General features: G+C 44.2%; 1 protein-coding gene across 6 annotated transcripts; it reads right to left on the bottom strand.

Moving 5' to 3' along the window:
• Positions 1-1,245: 1,245 nt before the first annotated feature.
• Positions 1,246-20,041, bottom strand: LOC123804236 (uncharacterized). Of its 6 annotated transcripts, none has more exons than XM_045770652.2 (5): positions 19,879-20,041; positions 18,082-18,135; positions 13,997-14,091; positions 10,786-10,912; positions 1,246-3,629 (listed from the first exon to the last, which is right to left on the bottom strand). In XM_045770652.2, exons 3-5 carry the CDS (start codon positions 14,009-14,011, stop codon positions 1,765-1,767), a joined length of 2,007 nt encoding a protein of 668 aa, XP_045626608.2. In that variant the 5' UTR covers positions 14,012-14,091; positions 18,082-18,135; positions 19,879-20,041; the 3' UTR covers positions 1,246-1,764. The 6 variants fall into 6 exon arrangements, with proteins under 6 accessions (XP_045626608.2, XP_045626697.2, XP_087726975.1 ...); XM_045770741.2 differs by having other exon boundaries at positions 18,008-18,135; positions 19,879-19,966; XM_087870849.1 differs by lacking the exon at positions 19,879-20,041 and adding an exon at positions 11,658-11,721 and having other exon boundaries at positions 18,008-19,827.
• Positions 20,042-23,831: the final 3,790 nt, after the last annotated feature.

Below are 23,831 nucleotides of genomic sequence, written 5' to 3'. Positions count from 1 at the left end.
TTTAAATTCCAATTAGTTAACATACAGTGTATTAGTTTCAGGTGTACAATATAGTGATTCAACAATCCCATATATCACCCAGCGCTCATCACAAGTGCACTCCTTAATCCCCATCGCCTGTGTAACCCATTCGCCCCCCCCAAACGCCTCCCCTCTGGTAACCATCAGTTTGTTCTCTATACTTAAGAGTCCGTTTCTTGGTTTGCCTCTCTTTTTCTCCCTTTGCTCATTTGTTTTGCTTCTTAAATTCCACATGAATGAAATCATATGGTATTTGTCTTTGACTGACTTATTTCACTCAGCATAATAATCTCTAGCTCCACCTGTTGTTGCAAATGGCAAGATTGCATTCTTTTTTATGCCTGAATAATATTCCATTGTATATATACACATCTTCTTTATCCATTCATCAAACGATGGACAGTTGGGCTCTTTCCATAGTTTGGCTATTGTAAGTAATGCTGCTATAAACACTGGGGTGCATGTGTCCTTTTGTATTAGTATTTTTGTATTCTTTGGGTAAATACCTAGTAGTACAATCGAGAGATCATAGGGTAGTTCTATTTGTAACTTTCTGAGGAACCTCCATACTGTTTTCCAAGTGGCTGCACCAGTTTGCATTCCCATCAACAGTGCAGGAGGGTTCCCCTTTCTCCACATCCTTGCCAAAGCCTGTTGTTTCTTGTGTTGTTGATTTCAGCCATTCTGACAGGTGTGAGGTGCTATCTCATTGTACTTTTGATTTGTATTTCCCTGATAATAAGTGATGTTGAGCATCTTTTCATGTGTCTGTTGGCCATCTGGATTTCTTCTGGGAGAAACGTCTATTCATGTCTTGTGCCTACTTTTTAATTGGATTATTCATTTTTTGAGTGTTGAGTTTTATAAATTCTTTATATATTTTGGATACTAACTCCTTATCAGATATGTCATTGGCAAATATCTTCTCCCATTCAGTCGGTTGCCTTTGATTGTTTCCTTTGCTGTACAGAAGTTTTTTGGTTTGATGTAGTCCCAATAATTTATTTTTGCTTTTGTTTTTGTTTGCCTCAGGAGACCTACCTAGAAAGAAGCTGCTACAGCTGATGTCAGAGAAATTACTGCCTGTGCTTTTTCAAGGACTTTTATGGTTTCAGGTCTCACACTTAGGTCTTTCATCCATTTTGAATTTATTTTTGCATATGGTGTAAGACAGCGGTCCAATTTCATTCTTTTGCATGTGCCTGTCCAGTTCTCCCAACACCGTTTGTTGAAAAAAAAAATCTCTTTTTCCCATTGGATATTCTTTCCTGCTTTGTTATAGATTAACTGACCATATAATTATGGGTTCATCTCTGGGTTTTCTATTCTGTTTTATTGACCGATATGTCTATTTTCGTGCCAGTACCATACAGCATTCTTTACCACAGCTTTGTAATAGAACTTGGAAGTCCAGAATTAGGATGCCTCCAGCTGTGAGGGCTGTGTAGATTTAGCAGCAAAGTTCCTGCCCTCATGGAGCTTACATTCCAGTGGGTATCAACTCTGGTATACCCATCATTATACTTGTGTTAAAGGCCAGACCAAACTCTCTTCCTAAGTATTACTACCTCCTAAGTGATTCTGAACAAAGACTTACCACACCACTTACAAGGTTTCTCCACTGTGTGTTCTGGTGAGAACTGAGATATATTCAATTATTGCTTAAATACCAACTAAACTAACACAAGTATTTTCTCTCTTATGAAACTCAATGAGGATAAGAATTCAGGGTTTTATAAAGCATCATTTTGGAGAACTTCTTTCCGATGATTCTTTGATGTTCTTACCACTCTTGTTATTTTCATAAAAGGTACTGCCACCGTGGGTTTTGCGATGATGTGAAAGTTTTGATCGCCAACGGAAGCTCTGACCACACGTCTCACACTTGTAAGGCGTCTCCCCTGTGTGAACCCGCTGATGAGACTGCAGCTGTGAAGAGTGGCGGAAGACCTTGCCACACACATCACATTTGTACGGTTTCTCTTCACTGTGGACACTCTGATGAACCTTCAGACTTGAGGCCTGACTGAAGTGCTTACCACACTCCCCACACTTGTAGGGTTTCTCTCCTGTGTGGACCCTCTGATGCATGTCAAGATTCAAGCTCCACTTGAAGCCCTTCCCACACTCCTCACATTTGTATGGCTTTTCTCCAGTGTGGACTTTCTGATGGGCTTGAAGGTGTGAACTGCGACCGAAACTCTTCCCACACTCCTCACATTTGAATGGTTTCTCTCCACTGTGGATTCTCTGATGTGCCAGAAGATTTGCGGCCTGCCTGAATACTTTCCCACACTCCTCGCAATTAAATGGTTTCTCTCCTGTGTGGATTCTGCAATGAATTTTGAGATCTGCTCTACGATTGAATCCCTTCCCACACTCTTCACATTTGTGTGGTTTCTCACCCGTATGGATCAGCTGGTGAATCTGAAGTCGGGAACTCTGATTGAAGCCCTGCCCACACTCCTCACACTTGTAAGGTTTCTCTACACTGTGGGTCTTCAGATGGGACTGAAGATACGCTCTCTGACTGAAGTCCTTCCCACATAACTCACATTTATAGGGTCTCTCCCCCGTGTGGACTACCAGATGAACTTGATAACGAGTTTTTGTCCCGAAGTTCTTCCCACACTCATCACATTTGTATGGTTTCTCTCCTGTGTGGACTCTCTGATGTGCTTGGAGATTTGAACTCATAGTAAAGCCTTTACCACACACTTTGCATATATACGGTTTCTCTCCAGTATGGATTCTCTGATGGGCCCGAAAATGCGAAGGCTGAATGAAGCCCTTCCCACACTCCTCACATTTATAAGGTTTCTCTCGTGTGTGGCCCTTCTGATGGATATGAAGATTCGAGCTACAAAAGAAACACTTACCGCACTCCTCACATTTATACAGTTTTTCTCCTGTGTGGACCATACAATGACTATTAAGTGATGATCTACGTCGGAAATTCTTACCACATTTATCACATTTGAAGGGTTTCTCCCCAGTGTGGATTCTCTGATGTTCCTGGAGATGTGAAGCATGAATGAAGGCCCTTCCACATTGGTCGCAATTATAGGGTTTCTCTTCCATGTGCAATTTATAATGAACATTAAGTGCTGATCTACGACAGAAGCCATTCCCACACTTCTCACATTTGAATGGCTTCTCCACTGTGTGAACTTTTTGATGAGTTTGCAGACATGAGCTCTGACTGAATTCCTTACCACACTCCTCACACTTGTAGCGTTTCTCTCCCAGATGAACTCTCTGATGAATAAGAAGTGCTGAGCTGTAACAGAAGCTTTTTCCACACTCACGACAGGTATGAGACTTCACTCCTGAGTGTGTTTGTTGATGAAGATCAAGGCTGGAGGCATCATTGAAATATTTCTTAAATTCACTACGCCGGTCAGGTTTCTGGCCTGTGTGAGTTATAGACTGTTCTGCCCCAACCTGTCGGGGGGAATCACCTTCTTTGGGGAGCTTAGAACTCTTTATCATGGAGCCCTGACACCTGGTTAAGTCACTTGCAATCTGTTGCCAGATCCGCCAGCAGGAAAGCTCTTCAGGCGGTTCTGCTTCTAAAATCATCTTCATCTTACTTTGGATCTTTCCTCCTGTAAAGACAGAATGCAGAGATGTGGACAGCTGAAGGCTTTGTTCAGTGTTTTAAAGATTTCACAATTAGGAGAGAGTGTGAGACTTTAATGAATCCAGAGACTATTCAGTTGGTCTTTTCCAGTGTGTATCTTATTCTCTGGTTTACATGTGTATGGAACCCAAGAGAGGGTCCAGGGGGCTCCTATCCACTAAGCAAGTACACACCAAGTCTAAGAGAGGTACAAGTTAGATGTCAAAGACTTAATTCAAAAATTGATAATGTGGGGGCGCCTGGGTGGCACAGCGGTTAAGCGTCTGCCTTCGGCTCAGGGCGTGATCCCAGCGTTATGGGATCGAGCCCCACATCAGGCTCCTCTGCTATGAGCCTGTTTCTTCCTCTCCCACTCCTCCTGCTTGTGTTCCCTCTCTCGCTGGCTGTCTCTATCTCTGTCAAATAAATAAACAAAATCTTTTAAAAATATAAATAAATAAAAAATAAAAAAAAATTGATAATGTGATTCAAACTGTTAACCTATGGCCATTTCCACTGAATTTGAAAATCAGTGTAGAATCTTGAATAGTAAAGTTATGTAGTTAATAAATTATGGAAACAGACACGTTACTATAGATAATAAAATATGAATCAACTAGAACTTCAGGAGAAGCAATAACAATCAAACTTGGGGTTTGTGTTATATATCGTAATATCAAATGCCTTGAAATATTTATATTTATGTATTCAAAGTATTCCTGGAAATTCTGCACATGTTCACTTAATCTTATCTTTCTGTTTTGACAAACATTAAATGAGTTGGCTACTATTACAAATTTTTGACCACTTCTAATAATTTAAGTTCAGAAATATGTTTTCTAAAAGGTTTAGCCCATTGGTATTCCCAAGTCTCTATATTTATTCAAAGGTTATCTAAACACTTGTAGATTATTTTTTCAATAACCTTTTCAATTAGCTTAAGTTTTTTAAAAACTCAACAATAAGGAAAAAAAGAACCTGGTTAAAAAATGAACCAAAGACCTTAACATACATCTTAGTGAAGAAAATATGGAGATGGGCCAATAAGCATATGAAAAGATGCTCTGCATCTTGTGTAATCAGGGAAATGCAATCCAAATACTGAGACACCCTACACACTTACTAGAATGGCCAAAATCCTGAACACCGACACCATCAAATGCTGCCAGGATGTGGAGCAACAGGAACTCTCATTCATTCCTGGTGGGAATGCAAAATGGTACAGCCACCTTGGAAGAGTTTGGTGGTTTTTTACAAAACGAAACATACTCTTATCATACTCTCCTGCTATTGCACAATTTGGTATTAACCAAAAAGAGCTGAAATTTTAAGCCCACACAGAAAACTATACACAGATGTTCACAGCAGATTTATTCATAAGGACAAAACGTGGAAGGAATCAAGATGTCCTCCAGTAGATGAATGGATACATATTAACTGTGGTACATCCGCACGACAGAATATGATTTGGTGCTAAAAAGAAATGAGCTACTAAGCCATGAAATGATATGAAGAAAACATAAATGTACATGAATAAGGGAGAGAAGCCAAAGTGAAAAGTATGATTCCAACTACACAGCATTCTTGAAAAGGCAAAAGTATGGACACAGTAAAAAGATCAGTGGTTGCCAAGGGCTAGAGGGGTGGGATGAAAAGGTGGAGAAGAGAGGATAACGGGCAGTGTAATCATTCTCTATGATACAATAATGATGGACACATGGCTTTATCCATTTGCCCAAGTCCGTACGATGTACAACACCAAGAGTGAACCCTAATGTAAAGTACAGAGTTAGTGATAATGATGTGTCAATCAGCTTCATCGGTTTTATCTGGCAGGGGATATTGATAATGTAAGAGGCTGTGCGTGCCTGGGGACAGGGGATATATGGGAGATCTGTACCCCTTCCTCTCAATTTTGCTATGAACCTAAAATTGCTCTAAAAAAGTCTCTGAAAGCACTACTGAAAAAAGTTTATAAGAGAAATTCGAGGCACCTGCGTGGCTCAGTTAAGCATCTGCCTTTGGCTCAGGTCATGATCCCAGGGTCCTGGGATTGAGCCCCGCGTTGGGCCCCCTCTGCCCCTCCCCTTCTTGTTCTCTCTCACCCCCCGCCAAATAAATAAATAAAATCTTTTAAAAAAAGAGAGAGAAATTCACTCCCCTACCTGTATGAATAGTCCGTTAAAAGCTGCCCCCTCTTTCAACCCAGTAGACATGTGGTACACTGCCTCTATATAACCATATAAGCCTTGGGTCACTTTATTGGAAAGTTACTTCAGTGTTGAGGTGACTGGAACGTCTAAAACGACTTGGGGGTTTGGGAGCAAATACCCAAGGGCACACTGACTAAAACACGGCCAAAGCAGAGAGTGGAACTTTAGTTTCTACAGGCAAGTTTCCTTCAGGAGGACAAAAGGGAAATAAAGTTGAACAGAAAACATACATCGCTCTAAAACCTGACAGTAATTCAGATCTCTAGAAAAAAAGTGAAAACAACAGAGATGGAGCCTGGGAGAAGGAAAAGATGAGGTCACAGTATAAACTCTGAAAGCCAACCCTAGAGTGGGAGTTCAATCCTGCCAGGAACTCTTCCCAGACAGATGAATGGATGGTTCCTCATGATTTTTAGGGGCCCAGCAACGAGCCCCTTTACCACCCAGTGTAAAATACTCAATCCTGTCCTCACCCAGTTCACCTCCAGTGACTCCCATCCCTCTTGGTCTATGTGCCATGCAACACCTCGCACCATGTGACATGCTACGTCATCTGCTGTTCTCCATGTCTTTCCCACCATGATGCAGCATCAAGGAGGGAAGCATGTTACACCCTGTAGGCTCAACACCTTTTACACTCTCCTACTTTATAACCAATGTCCAGAACCATGCCCAGAGCATGGTGCGTACTCAACAAATGCACGTTGAATGAATAAATGAATCCCAGTTTGACTATTTTGGTGAGAGTTTAAGCCAAGTCCTAGAAGGAAAATATCTTTTCCAAGAAAGTTATTTGAAATAGGAAAGGCACAGAACACTGGTTTTGCTGGGAAGCTGAAAAGCTATACAGGCGGCATCAAGCTGAGCCAGAGGGACATGAAGCAGGATGATAGTAAAAAAGCCAAAGGTGGGGGCACCTGGGTGGCTCAGTTGGTTAAGTATCTGCCTTTGGCTCAAGTAATGGTCTCAGGGTCCTGGAATCAAGAGCCGCGTTGGGCTCTCTCTGCTCAGCAGGGAGTCTGCTTCTCCCTCTCCCTCTGTGCTCTCTCTCAAGTAAATAAATAAAAATCTTAAAAAAGAGAGAGAGAGAGAGAGAAAGAAAAAAAGAAAGGAAGGAAGGAAGGAAGGAAGGAAGGAAGGAAGGAAGGAAGGAAGAAAAGAAAGAAAGAAAGAAAGAAAGAAAGAAAGAAAGAAAGAAAGAAAGAAAGAAAGAAAGAAAGAAATCAACGATAGCAAGAATCCCTGGGATGAAAAGGAAGGAGGGCCCATCGCTGGTTCCTTCTGAAGCTTTAGGACTGTCTCTCTGATAAGAGTGTGGAAAAACTGTGGATGCACGACATGTAGATAAAACAGCATCACAACAATTATTCAAACTAAGAAACTCCCATACTTCAGTGAGCTGAAAAGATTTAAAGGCTTATAATAAGCTTTCAGAAAAAAAGAACCAGGACAGAAATTGTCAAAGCATCACAGCCAACAGGACAGTTGTTACATAAAATGCCTACGAAAATCACAGATATAAACCGACACATGAAACGTTTGTTCCGATTACAATGAAAGATGTGTTTCTTACAATGGCTCGTGCTCAAAAACACTTGGAAACTTTGGTTCTAGAAGTTACCCAGTCCTTAATTAAACAAACCGTTCAAACGGAAAGATAAGCTGCAAGAACAGAATCTTGGGGAAATATTACTTAGGTGAGTATGTACTTTTTGGTAGGCAATGTAGTTCATGGTTATATTTAACAAATTGACCCTTAAAAAGAGTAGTTGTGTGGGGCTCCTGGGTGGCTCCGACAGTTAAGCAGCTGGCTCTTGATTTGGTTCAGGTCATGATCTTAGGGTTGAGAGATCGAGCCCCGTGTCAGGTTCTGTGCTTGGCAGGGAGTCTGCTTGAGGATTCTCTCTCTCTCCCTCTGCCCCTCCCACCGCTCACAAACATGCTCTCTCTTGCTCAAATAAATAAATCTTTAAAAAAAAAAAAAAAGAAGAGTGAGAGTAGTTGTGTGAGGGGAGCAGGGAGCATCTCTGAGTATGTGACAATTAGTTTCCTGATTCTAGGTTAGAATGTTCACTAGTTGAAAAACACCCAATATTCATAAAAAATCAAGGAAAAACTGTATGACATCTATATTCTTTAACATCTGTTTAATGACTAAATTTGTAGGAAATAAAAGCATGATATATTTTTGAACCAGAAACACGGGCAGCATTCAGGTATGTGTCTCCTATTACGCTCACCTTACATGTTCCCCCTCAAGGACAAGGAAGGGGAAACCCAGGGGCAGTAACATGGCGGGGGGGGGGGGGCTCTGAAAGAGGCAAATGGGCTTCAGATGGCAAATCTTCAAGAGGAAGGCAGCCTGCAACCTGGTTGAAACTGTCGGACGCTGTAGGAAACAGAGCATTCTCCTCTGTTGGGAGATCTGAGAATCAGAGTCAGAAATCTCGTTCCAAAAGTACTCTTCCCAGAAATGAAAATGCACCCCAATGGAAGATTCCAGGAAAGCCGCAGGCAAAGGGTGTTACTCAGTATGGTCACAACTACAACGCTTATAAGTTTCTCTGGGACACAGGTCAAGTGCACACACCCAAACACATATTCATGCCAAGGGCACCCCAAGAAAGTAAGTAAACTAGAAAGTAACTGGGTAGGCATTCATCAGAAGACAAAAAATGTTCTGCGACATCCTTCATTCACTCTGGTTTGCACAGGACGTACAGTTATCTCCCTGACCCATGGAGACATGGGGGTCTCCCATCCATTAACACATTCACCAAGTCAACACGTATTTCCAGACACCTGCCACACCCCCAGTGATTCTAGGCACTGAGGATAGAGCAATGAACAAAACGGACACAATCCCTCACGCATGGGGATCACGCTCCAGGGGTCCAGAGAAGAGATGAGCAAGCAAACAAAAACATATGAGGCACAATATAAAGAGGAACAAGGAGAGTAAAGAGGGGGTGATGTTTTAGTTAGGTTGGTCAGAAAAGGTCTTTCTTGTGACACTGAAACTGAGCGAAGGGAGGAAGGGAGGAAGGAAGGAAGGAAGGAAGGAAGGCAGGTGGGAGGGGAAGGAAGAGAGGGGAAGAGAGGGGAAAAGGGAGGAGAGGGAGGGGACAGAAGGATTTCGGGTAAAAGAGTATGTTGGCCAGAGAGTAAGGGCTCTGAGGCAGAAGGACATGTAGTAGGCAGATTAACTGGCTCCTGAAGAATCCATGTCCTGATTTTTGGAGCCTAGAATACTTTACATTACACAGCGAAAGGGAATTAAGGTTGCAGACAGAATTAAGACTATCCTCTGTTATCCGGGTGGGCTCATGGCAATCGAGAGGATCCTTCAAGGTGGAAGAAGAGCACAGGAAGGCAACGTGAGTGCAGAATGGTCAGGGAGAAGCAATGCTGCTGGTGGTGAGGATGGAGGAAAGGTGCCACAGTTTAAAAACCTGGGGTAACTTCTAGAAGCTGAAAAAGCAAAGACACAGATTCCCCCTAGAGCCTCCGAAAAGAAATGCATCTGTGCAGACACTATGAAGCCAGTAAGAACCAGGCCACACCTCTGACCCAGAGAACTGTACGGCAGTCTGTCTGTGTCGCTCTAAGCCGTGAGGTGTGTGGCAATTTGTTACGGTGGCGGCGGGCACTACCGTGTCCCTGGCAGGGCTGAGAAACATGGCGGGGGCGGGGGGGGGGCAGGGCGAGTGGAGGGGGCAGAGCAAGAGGAAGCGGAGAGGGGATGTGTTCAGAGAGGAAGTGGGAGAGAGGAGCACACCATGGAAGACTCTTTCTAGAGGTTTTAACTCTTAAAGAGTGACTCAGTCGGTTAAGCGTCTGCCTTCCACTCACGTCACGATCTCAGGGTCCTGGGATCGAGTCCCGAACGGGGCTCCCTGATCCGAGGGGAGTCTGCTTCTCCCTCTCCCTACTGCTTGTGCATGTGCTCTCACTCTCTCTCTCAAATAAATAAAATCTTTAAAAAATAAAAAAAAGAGGCTTTAACTCAAAGAAAAATAAGCTGTAAAGGGTTTTAAGCAGAGGAATGGCACCCTGACTTACACTTCCTAAGGATCACGCTGGCTGCTACGTGGAGAACAGACAATACAGGGGGGAGGGGTGGCAACAGGCGAGCCGTACAAAGACGGCTGAAACGGTCCAAGACGGGGGCTGGCAATTTGGACCAGGTGACAGCAAAGGGGGCAGAAAGAAGTAAGACACGTGGAAGACACCTGCAAGGACTCCCATCTGCTTGGATCTTAACCCGATTTCTCTTCTCTGTGGGCTCCTAGCATCATCCAAAGCTTTTTTGCTTTCTCTAAGCAGCATATATCATGTCTGAAGGGGTGGGGCATTGTGGACATGCAAAGTCACATATTTAAAATGAACACACAAGGGCGCCTGGCTGCCTCAGTCGGTTAAGCATCTCCCTTTGGCTCAGGTCATGATCCTGGGGTCCTGGGATCGAGTCCCGCATCGGGACTCACCACTCAGCGGAGTCTGCTTCTCCCTCTGCCCCTCCTCCCCACTCCTGCCACCCCCCCAATAAATAAATAAAAAAATAAAAATCTTTTTTAAAAAATTTTTAAAAAATGAACACACGAAAGGTATAACTGGCTCTTTGGATGCCTACACATACTGGTCAATTAATCACTATCAGCGTTTTTGAAACATTTAAAAAAATATGACCTATTTCAAGACCCAGACATATACGCATGACAGAAACCTATTTCTAACCAACGTCTATCACACAATCGGCGGGAGATTTTTGCTGTTACAGCAAACTGAGATTTTCAACTTTATTTCATTAAAACTACTGGGACCCCATCAACGCAGGTGAGCATTTCAAGACCCAGGAAGCCCTGAACACACGAGGACACAGAGCCAATCCAGGAAACTGACACTGAGGCCCAGAGCGCCTGTGCTCACCCACAGAAATCAGGTTCCTGAAGTTCTCCAGCATCACGTCCCGGTACAGCTTCCTCTGGGCGGGGTCCAGCAGCCCCAGCTCCTCCTCCGTGAAGACCACCGCCACGTCCTTGAACGTCACCGTCTCCTACAACACCAAGCACACGCGACCTCAATCTCGCAGCCAGTGGCCACTGGGAGCGGGACAGCACTGAGGAGAAGGAGAGGATGGTGGGAAGTGGCTTCAGAGTCTGAGGGACTCAAGTCCATCCATAGGCTTCCAGGCCCTTCTCCTTCTACCCTGCCAATGCCACCCATTGACTGTCCTCAGCTTCACCAGAAAGTGTGGCAATGACGATGTCCTTAATATTTTTATTTTGTGTCTCCATGGAGTCTACTTACAAGTGACCACCAAGAGCTCTGAATACACATCCCGAACAACCCACGTTTTGCTTTTCGGTGCCTGCTGCCGATTGTCCCAGAAGCATTTTGCGATTCAATCCAAACATATTTGCTTGTACTTACCTTCTTCCTGTCTCACCCACGAACCCTGTCCCTTTGCTTTAACATGTGCCAAACTCACAAGCTTCAGGTAGCCCTGTGGGACAGCGGTGTGGTTCGCCCCATGTAACATTCGGCATCATGTTCTGGAAAAGCAGGCCTCAGTGTGGTTCCCAAGGGTCTGGGCTTTATGAGCTGTGTGCCTTCGCACAAGTCTGCCTGCGTGCCTGAGCTGCCTCTCTGTGTGTGGTCCTTCCCTGCTGGAGTTCTTTCAAGGATTAAACAAGGGAATACCTACAGCCTTTGGAACAGCGCGTGGCGCACAGTAAGTGCCTGCCCAACGAACACCTGCTATCATTCGTATTATTTCTTCATGCAGCCAGCATCAGTACCTTTTTCGTTTCATTTTGTGGCCGTGTGTTCTCCCAGGGAACAGCTCCTCTATCCTTACCTGTTCTGAACAAACGGTATTGAATTTTATGTATTTTTCTCATTACAACCCATCCTGCAAAGAACATCAGTCTATGTAGATCTTGTTGCCCTGTCTGATGACTTGAAAACAGTTGCAGGAGAAAATTAAAAGGTCAACAATAGGCACATTTAAAATTACGATCATAGGATGGCAGCTTTTCTTCCCAATCTTTTTCCTACTTCCCTAATCTTTCAAGAGAATACGACAACCCAGGTTCTCCATACGATGGCCAAGAGCCGGTTATACGTTTTTTCATGGTTTTGGTCATCTGACTTGGAAGAACAATTTGTATTAGTACTCCCACTTACTTGATTATAAATTAATAGAACTACCTTTTCAGGGGCGCCTGGGTGGCTCAGTCAGTTAAGCATCTGCCTTCGGCTCAGGTCATGATCCTGGAGTCCTAGGATCAAGCCCCACATTGGGCTCCCTGCTCAGCAGAGAGTCTGCTTCTCCCTCTCCTTCCCTCCCCACCCCTACTCGTGCTCACACTCTCTATCCCTCAAATTAAACAAAATCTTAAAAAAAAAAACCAGAACTACCCTTTTCAGATGTGTACTTGTATTTTTCATTTTTTTTTTAAAGATTTTATTTATTTATTCGACAGAGATAGAGACAGCCAGCGAGAGAGGGAACACAAGCAGGGGGAGTGGGAGAGGAAGAAGCAGGCTCATAGCAGAAGGGCCTGATGTGGGGCTCGATCCCAGATCGCCGGGATCACGCCCTGAGCCGAAGGCAGACGCTCAACCGCTGTGCCACCCAGGCGCCCCTGTATTTTTCATTTTTAACATGGCTGTGCATGTCCTTCCTTGTATGCCTTTGGGTGTTTTCCCTTTACCATATGCGTAAGTTTCCCATGATGGGCTTTGTCTCTTTTTCGACATCTCTGTGGTAAATATTTTCACCCCACGTTACTGTTCCTGGTAATTCTATGTAAGGTGTCTTTTGCCACAGAGGAATTTAAAGATTTTATACAGCGACTGTGCTAACTGCTGTCTTTGTGCCTGCAGTGTCAAGCAGGTCAGTGAAGGGGAGCGACCAGAGGAAGAGACACACCCCGAGACGGGGGTCGGGAAACAGCGGCACCTGTGGAAATCATCTCTCAGAAGAACGCTCCAGGGACGCCTGGGTGGCTCACGGGGTGAAGCGTCTGCCTTCGGCTCAGGTCATGAACCTGGGTCCTGGGATCAAGTCCCGTACTGGGCTCCCTGCTCAGTGGGGAGTGTGCTTCTCTCTCTCCCTGCCGCTCCCTCTGCTTGTGCTCTGCCTCTCTCTCTGACAAATAAATAAAACCTTAAAAAAAAAAAAAAAAAAGGAGAGCACTCCAGACGCACACGCCACAGGGCCCAGGGCCGGAAATGAACTCTTTCTGTCTTCCTACCTCTTTCACTCAAGCAGAATACCTCACATTCCTGCCCTTGGTTTCTTGTGTGAATGTGAGCCAGTCTCTCATATTCACATGTTTAAGATGAAGATAAGACGGACACCTCCTCCCTCAGCCGCTCTGAGGAGCCAATGCACAGAATGCAAGTCACTGGCCAGTAGGAGGCCCGAGGCAGGGGGAAGGCAGAATCCAGCTCTCGCTGTGTGCAAACCTGCAGCCACGTCCGTGTGAAGCGGCACTTCCAGCGGCTCTGCTGAGCCTGTGGTTGGACAGTCCACCTAAAAGCCAGCCCACCTGGCACGAATCAAACGTGAGGACAAAAAGCTGGCAGACTGTTTTCAGAGTTGATCTGGGGGGACAAGGTTTTATGTCGGAAAGTGGTCACCGCAGTGTTGCTTAAGACAGTAAAATCCTGAAACCATGGACGTGTCTGTGAATGGGAAGGAGTTAAAGATAGGAAGGTGCATCGATTCAACGGGAACGGGATGCAACCGTAAAAAATGAACATTACGTAACACTAAAGGGAAGAAAATCAGAATTTAAAATTAGGTGTATGTTACGAATACAAATTCAGTTATGAACGCCCACAAGGATAAGAGTAGGAGAAAATTAAAACAGCTCATTTGTCAACCCAGAAGTAATGAAGTGGGGGAATCGCTCATTTTAGTCATTTTTCTTACTCCCTAAGATAAATAATAATAAAACAAAACCCAAAAATACATGCAAAGTAAATTCAAAAGGGACAAAGTAAGACCCTGATGCAAAACAGGTCCTCAAAATGCCTGTTGCTTTGCTTGAGTCGTCCCCAGAAAAATGTGTGACGACCTGAGTAATGAGATGGAATTTGGGAAGTGAGAGAGGCAAGCCTGACTCACCTTGAACATGGTCATGTGTCCTCTTACTTCCAGGCGTGTGCAGAGTCCCGAGTTGCACAGATCCCAGAAAGGCAGAGCTGCACCTCGCAGGGCGCCTAGGAAGGCAGAAAAAAGACATTAAAGTGGCCTGGAATGCTGCTCCCTTACAGGGATGAATGACTGTGAACCCACACACGCATGCTCACAGCAGCATTATTCATTAATAGCCCTCAAAATGGAAACCACCGAAATGTCGACCTATGACCTATGCAGGAATGAACAAATGCGCCAAACCATACAATGGAATACTACTGGCCAATTAAAAGGGAGGAGTACTGATCACGCTACAGCATGGATGAACCTTGTAAACACTGCTGAAAGTGAAAGACGCCAGTCACAAAAGGTCAAGTACCGTCGGATCCTATTTCTGTGAAATGTCCAGAAGACAAAAATCTAGGGGCGCCTGGGTGGCACAGCGGTTAAGCGTCTGCCTTTGGCTCAGGGCGTGATCCCAGCGTTATGGGATCGGGCCCCACATCAGGCTCCTCCACTATGAGCCTGCTTCTTCCTCTCCCACTCCCCCTGCTTGTGTTCCCTCTCTCGCTGGCTGTCTCTATCTCTGTCAAATAAATAAATAAAATCTTTAAAAAAAAAAAAAAGAAGACAGAAATCTGTGGAGACAGAAAGCAGGTCGCCAGGGTGTTAGGGGAGAAAATGGGCATGAGAAATCCAACTGGGAAAACCAAATTAGTCTAAACTGAATTATAGCAATGGCTGCATCACTCAGCAAGATTACCAAAATCAGTGATTCATGGGGCGCCTGGGTGGCTCAGTCAGCTAAGCGTCTGCCTTCAGCTCAGGTCTTGATCCCAGGGTCCTGGTATCTGCTTCTCCCTCTCCCTCTGCCCCACACCCCCTGCTCGCTCGCTCGCTCTCTCAAATCAATAAATAAAAATCCTCTCTCTCAAATGAATAAAACATCTTTTTAAAAAATCATTGATTTGTGTAACTAAAATGGGCGAATTCTAGGATATCTACTCCATACCTCAAGTTGGTAAACATAAATGTTTGTCCATCTACAGGTCATTTAAATTAGCAAAACAAATTTATGGATTCTAAGTCCATGTTGATACAATATTTACATTTGAATGAATGAGTGAAAACATAGGGGAGAAGGGGCAGCTTGTCCTCACAGCAGAATGTCCGCTAAGAAGTGTATCTTCCCATAAGAATACTTTTATTAATTCTGATTTTTAAAAAAATTGTAACTTTACAATGGAGAGAAACCTAATAGAAATCACCTTAGCTAGTCAACAAAGTTGAGTTCACCAAAACACGGACAAACCAACATCCTTTGGCCCCTGTTATGCTGCAACGACAAGGAGGCCTCAATGCTTCCGTGGAGCCCCTGCCGACGACGCGTAACAAAACCTAAACATGTCAGACACACCCCAAATGAAGAACTTTCTCCAAAATCACTTCCCTCTACACTCTATAAAAGCATCAAGAACCAGTGCCTGGATGGCTCAGTCCGTTGGGCATCCGACTGTTGATTTCGGTTCAGGTCACGACCACAGGGTCATGGGACTGAGCCCCTTGTCGGGCTCCACACTGAGCACGGAGTCTGCTAGAGAGTCTCTCTCTCCCTCTGCTCCTTCCCCCTACCCGCATTCTCCCTCTCTCTAAATAAAGAAATAAAATCTAAATAAATAAATAAATAAATAAATAAATAAATAAATAAATAGAAAAGCTTCCGGAACAGGGGCACGTGGCTTGGTGAGTACAGCATGCTCTTGATCTTGAGGTCACAAGTTCGAGGCCCCACACTGGGCATGGAAAAACAAAATGTTAAAAAAGAAAATCATCAATGAAAAAGACAAAGGTTGTGGAATGCATGCCACATTAAGGAACATCAAGTATGATAATGCATGCCACATTAAGGAACATCAAGTATGATAAACTTTTTGTAAAATGTTTATAAACAAATATACAGCTTAAGGCAATGCATAAAATTGGGACTTTGAACTGGGACAGGGGAGAAGAGACTGGTTACAAGGCCTTTAAATGAAAAACAGTACAACATTAACTACAAGACTGTGGGTTACATAACAGGACGTTATATAATGTTTTCCAGCATTATCTAATAGGAAACAGTATTAACGACTATTAGTAGTAACTCGCTAGATATCTAATATTTAATAGATAACACTATCACGTAGTATAATATCTAATACTACCAACTAAGTGGTGCTAACATTCTATAATCAGCCTCTCCTAAAGCCCTCTTCCAAAGATACTTCCTGATATCCATATGTGGGGCTTTCTTCCTTCAGAAAGCTAAAATAAGCTGTCACTGAATCACAGGTATATTCCTGGTGTTATGCGGCTGACGGAGCCACAAAACAGGCAAAATGTAAACAATGAGGGAATTTGGGTAAACAGTATATGAGAATTCCTTATACTATTTTTGTAACTTTTCAATGGAAAAATTTTTAATTATATAAAGTCTTAAAATATCAGGAAACAATCGTAGGAATAACAGTAATAATGGAATGATAAAGATGATCAGGAAATGATATGGAAGTTCATTAGTTTATTCTTTCTTGGTAGTGCTTAAAAACTTCCATATGGGGCGCCTGGGTGGCATAGCAGTTAAGCGTCTGCCTTCGGCTCAGGGCGTGATCCCGGCATATCCGGCGTTATGGGATCGAGCCCCACATCAGGCTCTTCCGCTATGAGCCTGCTTCTTCCTCTCCCACTCCCCCTGCTTGTGTTCCCTCTCTCGCTGGCTGTCTCTATCTCTGTCGAATAAATAAATAAAAAATCTTTAAAAAACAAAACAAAACAAAACAAAACTTCCATAGTTATGGGGCACCTGCATGCAACTCTTCATTTTGGGGTTTTAAGTTCGAGCCCCACATCGGGTAGAGATTACTTAAAAATAAAATCTTAAGGGGTGCCTGGGTGGCTCAGTCGGGTAAGTGACAGACTCTTGATTTCGGCTCAGGTCATGATCTCAGGGTCCTGGGATCAAGCCCTGCATGAGGCTCCGTGCTCAGCAGGACGTCTGCTAAAGACTCACTCTTCCCTCTGCCCCATCCCCTGCATGAGCATGCACGTCCACATGCTCTCTCCCCCCTCTCAAATAAATAAATAAATAAATCTTCTTAAAAAAAAAATAAAGAGGGTGGGGGGATGGGGTAACAGGGTGATGGGTATTAAGGAGGGCACGCGTTGGCATGAGCACTGGGTGTTATACGCAACTAATGAATCATTGAACGCCACCGCAAAAACTTATGACGTACTATAAGCTGGCTAACTGAATATAAAAAAAAAGAAATTAAAAAAAAAGAAATTATAATAAAAAATAATAAAGAATAAAATAAAATCTTAAAAAAATTGTCCATAGTTAAAATACACCAGGGGAAAAACACAAATAAATATATGATAATTTTGTAAAATGTTTATAAACAAACATACAAATATACACAAAGAACCACCAAACAGAAATGCACTGAAAGCTTCACGGTTGCTCTTTACACTGTGGATTAATGGGTAATTTAAAAAAATTTTCCCCTCATATTTCTGTATTTTCTGAATTTTCCCCCATGGTTCCAGAAGAACAAAACATATTATCAATAATAAGTGAAACAAAATAGTTGACGATGTTTGAAAAAACTCAGAAAAGTCGAAGCCCATTAGCCTTGCTTTTCAGGTCCTCCAGAATCAAGCGCTAACTACCTGGGGTCTGATTCCCACTAGTTCCTATGGTTTAAGGAGAACATATCCAAGAGATTAGGAACCGGAGTCTGGACTCAGACTCCCTTCATCCCAAACCCAGCTCAAGCTCTTACCTGGTGGGGACGATGGGCAAATAATTTATGCTCCGTGGGTCTCAATCTCATTTTATAGAATAGAAAAAGAGAGCAGAATTTCTTCACGGAGCTATGGTGTGGCAAAATGTATTTATTTGTGTAAAACCGCTATCACTGAGGCCAACAATTAAGGACTAATGATCATTAATGTCCATACCCGGTTACACATCTTATACATCATCCGATTGACATGAACATTGCTGTAAAAGAGAACCGCCAAATCCCACTCACGTGGAACCTTGCTGTCAGCAGCCAAGGAGTCGCGCCTTCCACCTCTGTGCAGCCCTTTATGAGAAGTCAGGCGGGGGAAAGAAAAGATGTTATGAAATGCCATGATCGTGTCACCATCCTCAATAAAAGTTAAAACCTCCCCTCCCCTCCATGCAGTCCGGAAGCAACCCTTGTCGCCAACTAGACCCCAAGACCTGACGTTTACCGCCCACCTGCTTGTACTCATTAATCTTTGTCTTACATTTTTCCTTAAGCTCTTCTTTCTAGCTTACCTCTTTTTTTTTTTAAGATTTTGTTTATTTATTTGACAGAGAGACAGCCACCGAGAGAGGGAACACAGGCAGGGGGAGTGGGAGAGGAAGAAGCAGGCTCATAGCGGAGGAGCCTGATGTGGGGCTCGATCCCAGGACTCTGGGATCATGCCCTGAGCCGAAGGCAGACGCTTAACAACTGAGCCACCCAGGTGCCCCTTCTAGCTTACCTCTTAACTCAGGCAAGTGAAACCCAAAACCACGCCTTGGGTGATGACAACTGCCAAGACCTGCCACAGGCCCAGACCACCCAGACCTTTTGAGCCCGACTCATGCTTGCACAGAAGGACCATGTGTGACTTCTGGAATGATCTATTTCCTTTACCTCATTATAATACCAAAATCTCTGCCCAAGGCCGGGGGGGGGGGGGTTCAGCCTAATTTACGTAACATACAGTGTATGTATAGGCATGTTTCCTTAAGGCACACCCTCCGCCTTATGCCCGCCTCTACGTAGGATGACAAAACTTCCCTATCTAAATATCCCTCCTAATCCTAAATAAAAGGAACCCATTCACCCTCTTTTGTGGGAGTCACAGCTTTGGAAGCCATTCCCTGTGATCTCCTTATTTGCTGCAAATAAGCTTTCTTTGTGCAACGATTCAACCTGGTACAGTTTCTGACTCACCAAGGAGGGAACTCACGTTGGTTCTGTTACACCCTCACCTTCCTAAAAGACAGATTATAAGGGGCCTGGGATTATCCAGCATCATGCAGGAATCAGAGAAGAGTAAAGGTTCTGCAGTGGGATATCCGACCCTAACCCAGGGGCCTGATTGCTCCTCCGGAAATTAATACGAAGAAAGGTCACCATTCACCAGGTGCCAGAAAGAGTTTTGAGATTTTTATTTCTATCACTATAGCTGGCAGGCAGGGGTGTGGGGCGCACCTGGCTCTGGGATTCCCAAACAGATCAGACTCGGCCTCTTGCCCCCGACAAAATCCACAGAGAAACGAGTGGTGGCGAAATAAGAAAGGAATTTATTTCAGTGAGGCCAACACCAAAAAGACTGCAGACAAACAGCTCAAAGACTGTCTTCGAAGTACTGAAAATACTTCCAAGTTTATACAAGGAAAATGTGGGGTAATGGCAGGTGGGCAGTGAAGGTCAAATGATCACTGTCTCAATCACGGGTGGGGCCTTCCTGGCTCAGAACAGTCCTTATAGTAGTTTTGGTTCCCACCAGGGGATGCTTTGCCCTCGGGGGGCCTTCCACCCGAGCCAAGACACAAGCTGGAAAGAAGCCAACTAGAAAGTTTGGGGTCAAAATGGAGGCAGTTTTCACCACTTCTTTCAATTCCCCAACACCAGGAAGCAGAAGCACCCGTGGGTGTCGGGAGGCAGACACTGGGCGAGCTGAGACACGCAGAAACTCTCAAACCAGGAGATAGGTGACCCCACCCCTCCCCACTCGAGGACTCGCAAACCACCCTGAACACAGAGACTCCCCCAGAGATGGACACCAATGCCCTACCCCCTCCGTACCTGCGTACTCGGCCCAGGCTTCTTTTCCCCTAAATCGCCCGGTCGCCGCAGGTTCCAAGCACAGATCCAGGAAGTTTGGAAGCGCCAGGAGAGGCGGAACTGACGCACCTCCCAAAGAAAATTCAGGAGCAACCTCACACTCTCCCAACGGAAGTGCCAGTGAGACCACGGAACTCCTGGACTACACTTCCCAGAACGCACAAGACGCACCTTCCTGAGCGGAAGTGCACGCCACCACACAGATGGTCTGGACTGCACCTCCCAGAATGCACTAGACCTGCCTTCCGGAGCGGAAGTGCACGCCACCACACAGAGCGTCTGGACTACACCTCCCAGAATGCTGAAGGCAAAACATTCTTAGTCTCACGCTCCAAAACAAGTGTTGTGGCTAATTGGGAGCTCCTTATCTATACTTCCAGAAATGCCAGAATGGAAAGAATCACATAGTCCCGACTTCTTGGTGGTCATACGGGTTTCTACATTAAGAGTCTGCGTTACCTCTGCCTGAGTCCTCAACGGAATTATTCCATGATTACAACTTCGCAATTCGAAACGCCTCCCTTTCTCCAAAGGGAACCGGTGAGGAGATACGATCTTCAGGAAATTAACGGGAAATGATGCCTTAGGCGACACTAGATGATTGAAAGGAGGATGGTGGTTAGTATAATCGTGGGGTAGAATTATCTGGGAGAGGCGGTGAGGAGCGAGGAAGTTACGCCGCTCCCCCCCCCGCCCCCGCCCGACCCTGATGTGCCACAAGTTTAGTAGGAAAAACAACAGAAGAGGGCCAAAGTGGAAGCTTGTCCTCATGGAAAACCGCTCTTCCCTCACTTAAACTTTTCATGAAAATTATTATCCCTATTTCGGAGGTGAAAACGTTAAGTTTCAGTGAAGTTACAAAATTGTCCACCATCTCAAAGCAAGTAGAACGGCTGCAGAGCTTGACACTGGAGTTACTATGATTCCCAAAGCCTATGATTTAATGGCAAAGCACTGAGGAGGATTCTGTAGGTGAGGGAGCATGTTCTAGCCTTAAGAGTTTTTTCCTTTTATATTTGCTGGTTAAAATAGCTTTATTATAATTAGCAATTTAAAAACACCTCTGTTACTGAAAACTAAGAATAGTATGAAATAAATAAGAAAAAATGCACCGAGAATCCTTCCCCCTGAAGATAAAAAATGTTTGTCTCAAATGTTTGTATCCACATAAACTTACATATACCTATCAACATACATATTTGATTTTTAAAAATGAAGTCTGGGGGCGCCTGGGTGGCACAGCGGTTAAGCGTCTGCCTTCGGCTCAGGGCGTGATCCCGGCGTTCTGGGATCGCCCCGCATCAGGCTCTTCTGCTATGAGCCTGCTTCTTCCTCTCCCACTCCCCCTGCTTGTGTTCCCTCTCTCGCTGGCTGTCTCTCTGTCAAATAAATAAATAAATAAATAAATAAATAAATAAATAAATAAAATCTTTAAAAAAAATAAAAATGAAGTCTCATGTTCTCTATCCATTTTCTCTAAAGTCAGTATAAGCTAAACATTTTCTAGTATCAGTCACTGAAAATCTACCTCCTTCCAAATGATGGCTGAATGATATTGCATTGAGTGGATTGAGAATGAAAAACGAAACATCCCCCGACATCTGGTAAAACAGTATTACATACTGGACTCTGATTTAGAGCACATACAGCACCTGGGAGGACGGTGTGCAGCGCCACAAGTTACTGCCACCTAATTGGCCATATCACTGAGGCTTCGAATGGCATTTCACCATACCCCGAAGCCAATTACTTCAGGATGATAGGGAAAGTGCAAAGGGGCTGGGCAGCTTACATGGCAGCCAAGACCTATTGCAGGACCTTCTCTTGTTCTGGGCCCAAAGAGTGTTCAGGTCATTCATAAAAGGCAAAGTGGCACATTCCAATTAGGAATATATGACCTCTAAAATCCAAAGAGGCCCGCTAGATATTGTGACTCATTTTTCTTGGAAGGTGCAACATATTCTTCACCTAGAAGGACAGCTCAACACACCCACACCACTGAATGCCTGGAAATTTTACTTGAGGTGCAAGGTCCCTGAATATTTCTGGGATTTATTCCCGCCCTCTGACACGCAAGCTAATACATCTAAGGTAATTCCTACTTCGTGCTCACCAGATCCAATCAGCACAATATCATCAATGTGCCAATTGAGTAGAGCAAGGATTCGGTCACTGCAAAAAAAAAAAAAAAAAAGTCTGATTATTTCCTCTCAGTGCATAGTTACACTGGTACAATAGTCATAGACCCCCTTGGGGGACTCTGGAGAAAAGATTAACAGCCCACACTTTTGCAGTACAGAAGCTTCCATCATCAAGAGGACCTGGCCTCTCCTTCACCCAAAGGATTCTGGGTTTGTAAACTGGCCATGTCTTAAAATTGATTTAGGACCTCTGACTCTCTGTTTTGATGATTCAAGTTATACTTATGTTTACTTGACCTAAAACTCTGCCACCTATGTACATAAAATAATAATTTAGTAGACTTTCCATCTTTTTATTCACTAGGGACACCAAGATCAACAAGGAAATGTAGAGTTATTCTTAGAAAATACATTGTAAGCCCTAAGGGGTGACCGTGGCAGCAGCCGAAACATCAGCAGCGTTCCTGTTCTCAGGCTGTTGAACGCAATGGCCTGGCAGGAGCAGGATCCCATGATCCCCAGGGGCAGGGCGTAAGTTAGGAGCTAGGAAAGAGTGTAACCCTTGGTCTCCCCTTCCTGCGCCTGGCAATTGCCAAACCAAACACCCTGTTCCTCCCTTATCCCGTGACTGACTCCCTGCGTGCCTATGCGTAGGGGAGAACGCAAGCCTGCTTTATGGTTTCAAGATATTTGCCATCCCTTTGTACTTCTTTCCCACGCTTCCAGGCATCTGTCCTTGCTTTTCTGATAAAAACAAAACAAACAAAACATGAAAGCTATGTGCAGGAATCAGCTGCTGCTGCTCTCCCTTGCAGAGGCAGCCCTGCAGGGCTGCTCAAATTGGTGTGTGACAACTTTATTTCAATGCACAACTACAGGAAAGGTCAAGGAGCCAGTGCATAATGACCTGAAATTTTCAAGTCATTAATACTTGAGCTGGAATTTGAAGCCATGTGCTCTTTTTCCCCCCACTTTCTCCAACATAGTTAGTTTGACCAATATGTTCTAAAGTCTTCAATAGTTATTTCCTTAGGCGTGTCAAATGTGTATTTCATATGTTTGCCATGTCACACCATGGCAAGTGCCCTATTTTCCATGGGAAATAGAGTTATTAGTGCCTTTAAATCTAATAAGATTCAAGAACCAATTCTAGAAAGCACAATTCAGAAAATTTATTCAAAATATTTTGTTCCTCTAGGGGCGCCTGGGTGGCTCAGTCGGTTAAGTCTGCCTTCAGCTCAGGTCGTGATCCCAGGGTCCTGGGAACGAGTCCCATGTCGGGCTCTCTGCTCAGCGGGGAGCCTGCTTTTCCCTCTCCCTCTGCCTGCTGCTCTGTCTGCTTGTGCTCTCTCTCTGTCAAATAAATGAAATAAAATCTTTAAAAAAAATTCTGTTCCTCTAGAACCACTCTTGGAACAAAAATCCTTTTTTCATAAAGATTCAACCAAAGAAAAAGAAGTATTAGGAAATAATATAAGAGATTTATTCCAAGAAACTGGCTTACTAGATTGTGGGGCTGGCTTGGCAAAGTCAAAATCCCTAGGACAGGACATCAAGAAGGCCAAAACGGACCTCTCGGCCACAAACCAAAGATGCTACCAACAGGCAGAATAATGGTCTCTTACAGGGAAGTTTCAGCTCTGCTCTTAAGGACTTTCAACTTGTTAAATCAGGCCAACCCAAATCATCTAGGATACTACACCCTGCTCAAAGTCAGTTGATTCAGGACTTTAATCACATCTACAAAGTACCTTCCTAAAACCTAGGTCTGTG

This window comes from Ursus americanus, chromosome 21, assembly GCF_024610735.1.
Source record: "Ursus americanus isolate L20-20 chromosome 21, mUrsAme1.1.p, whole genome shotgun sequence".
Lineage (NCBI taxonomy): Eukaryota > Metazoa > Chordata > Mammalia > Carnivora > Ursidae > Ursus > Ursus americanus.
The sequence above is the reverse complement of the archived record's forward strand: the minus strand, read 5'-3'. Positions and strand labels throughout refer to the sequence as shown.

Excerpts from the sequence above, each read along its gene's own strand:
- LOC123804236 (XM_045816338.2), bottom strand. The coding sequence starts at position 18,307 with ATGAGTACAAGCAGGTGGGCGGTAAACGTCAGGTCTTGGGGTCTAGTT. Across the intron at positions 10,913-13,996 it reads GACACATGACCATGTTCAAG|GAGACGGTGACGTTCAAGGA; the intron begins GTGAGTCAGGCT and ends TTGGTGTTGTAG. Across the intron at positions 3,630-10,785 it reads CAGGAACCTGATTTCTGTGG|GAGGAAAGATCCAAAGTAAG; the intron begins GTGAGCACAGGC and ends CTGTCTTTACAG.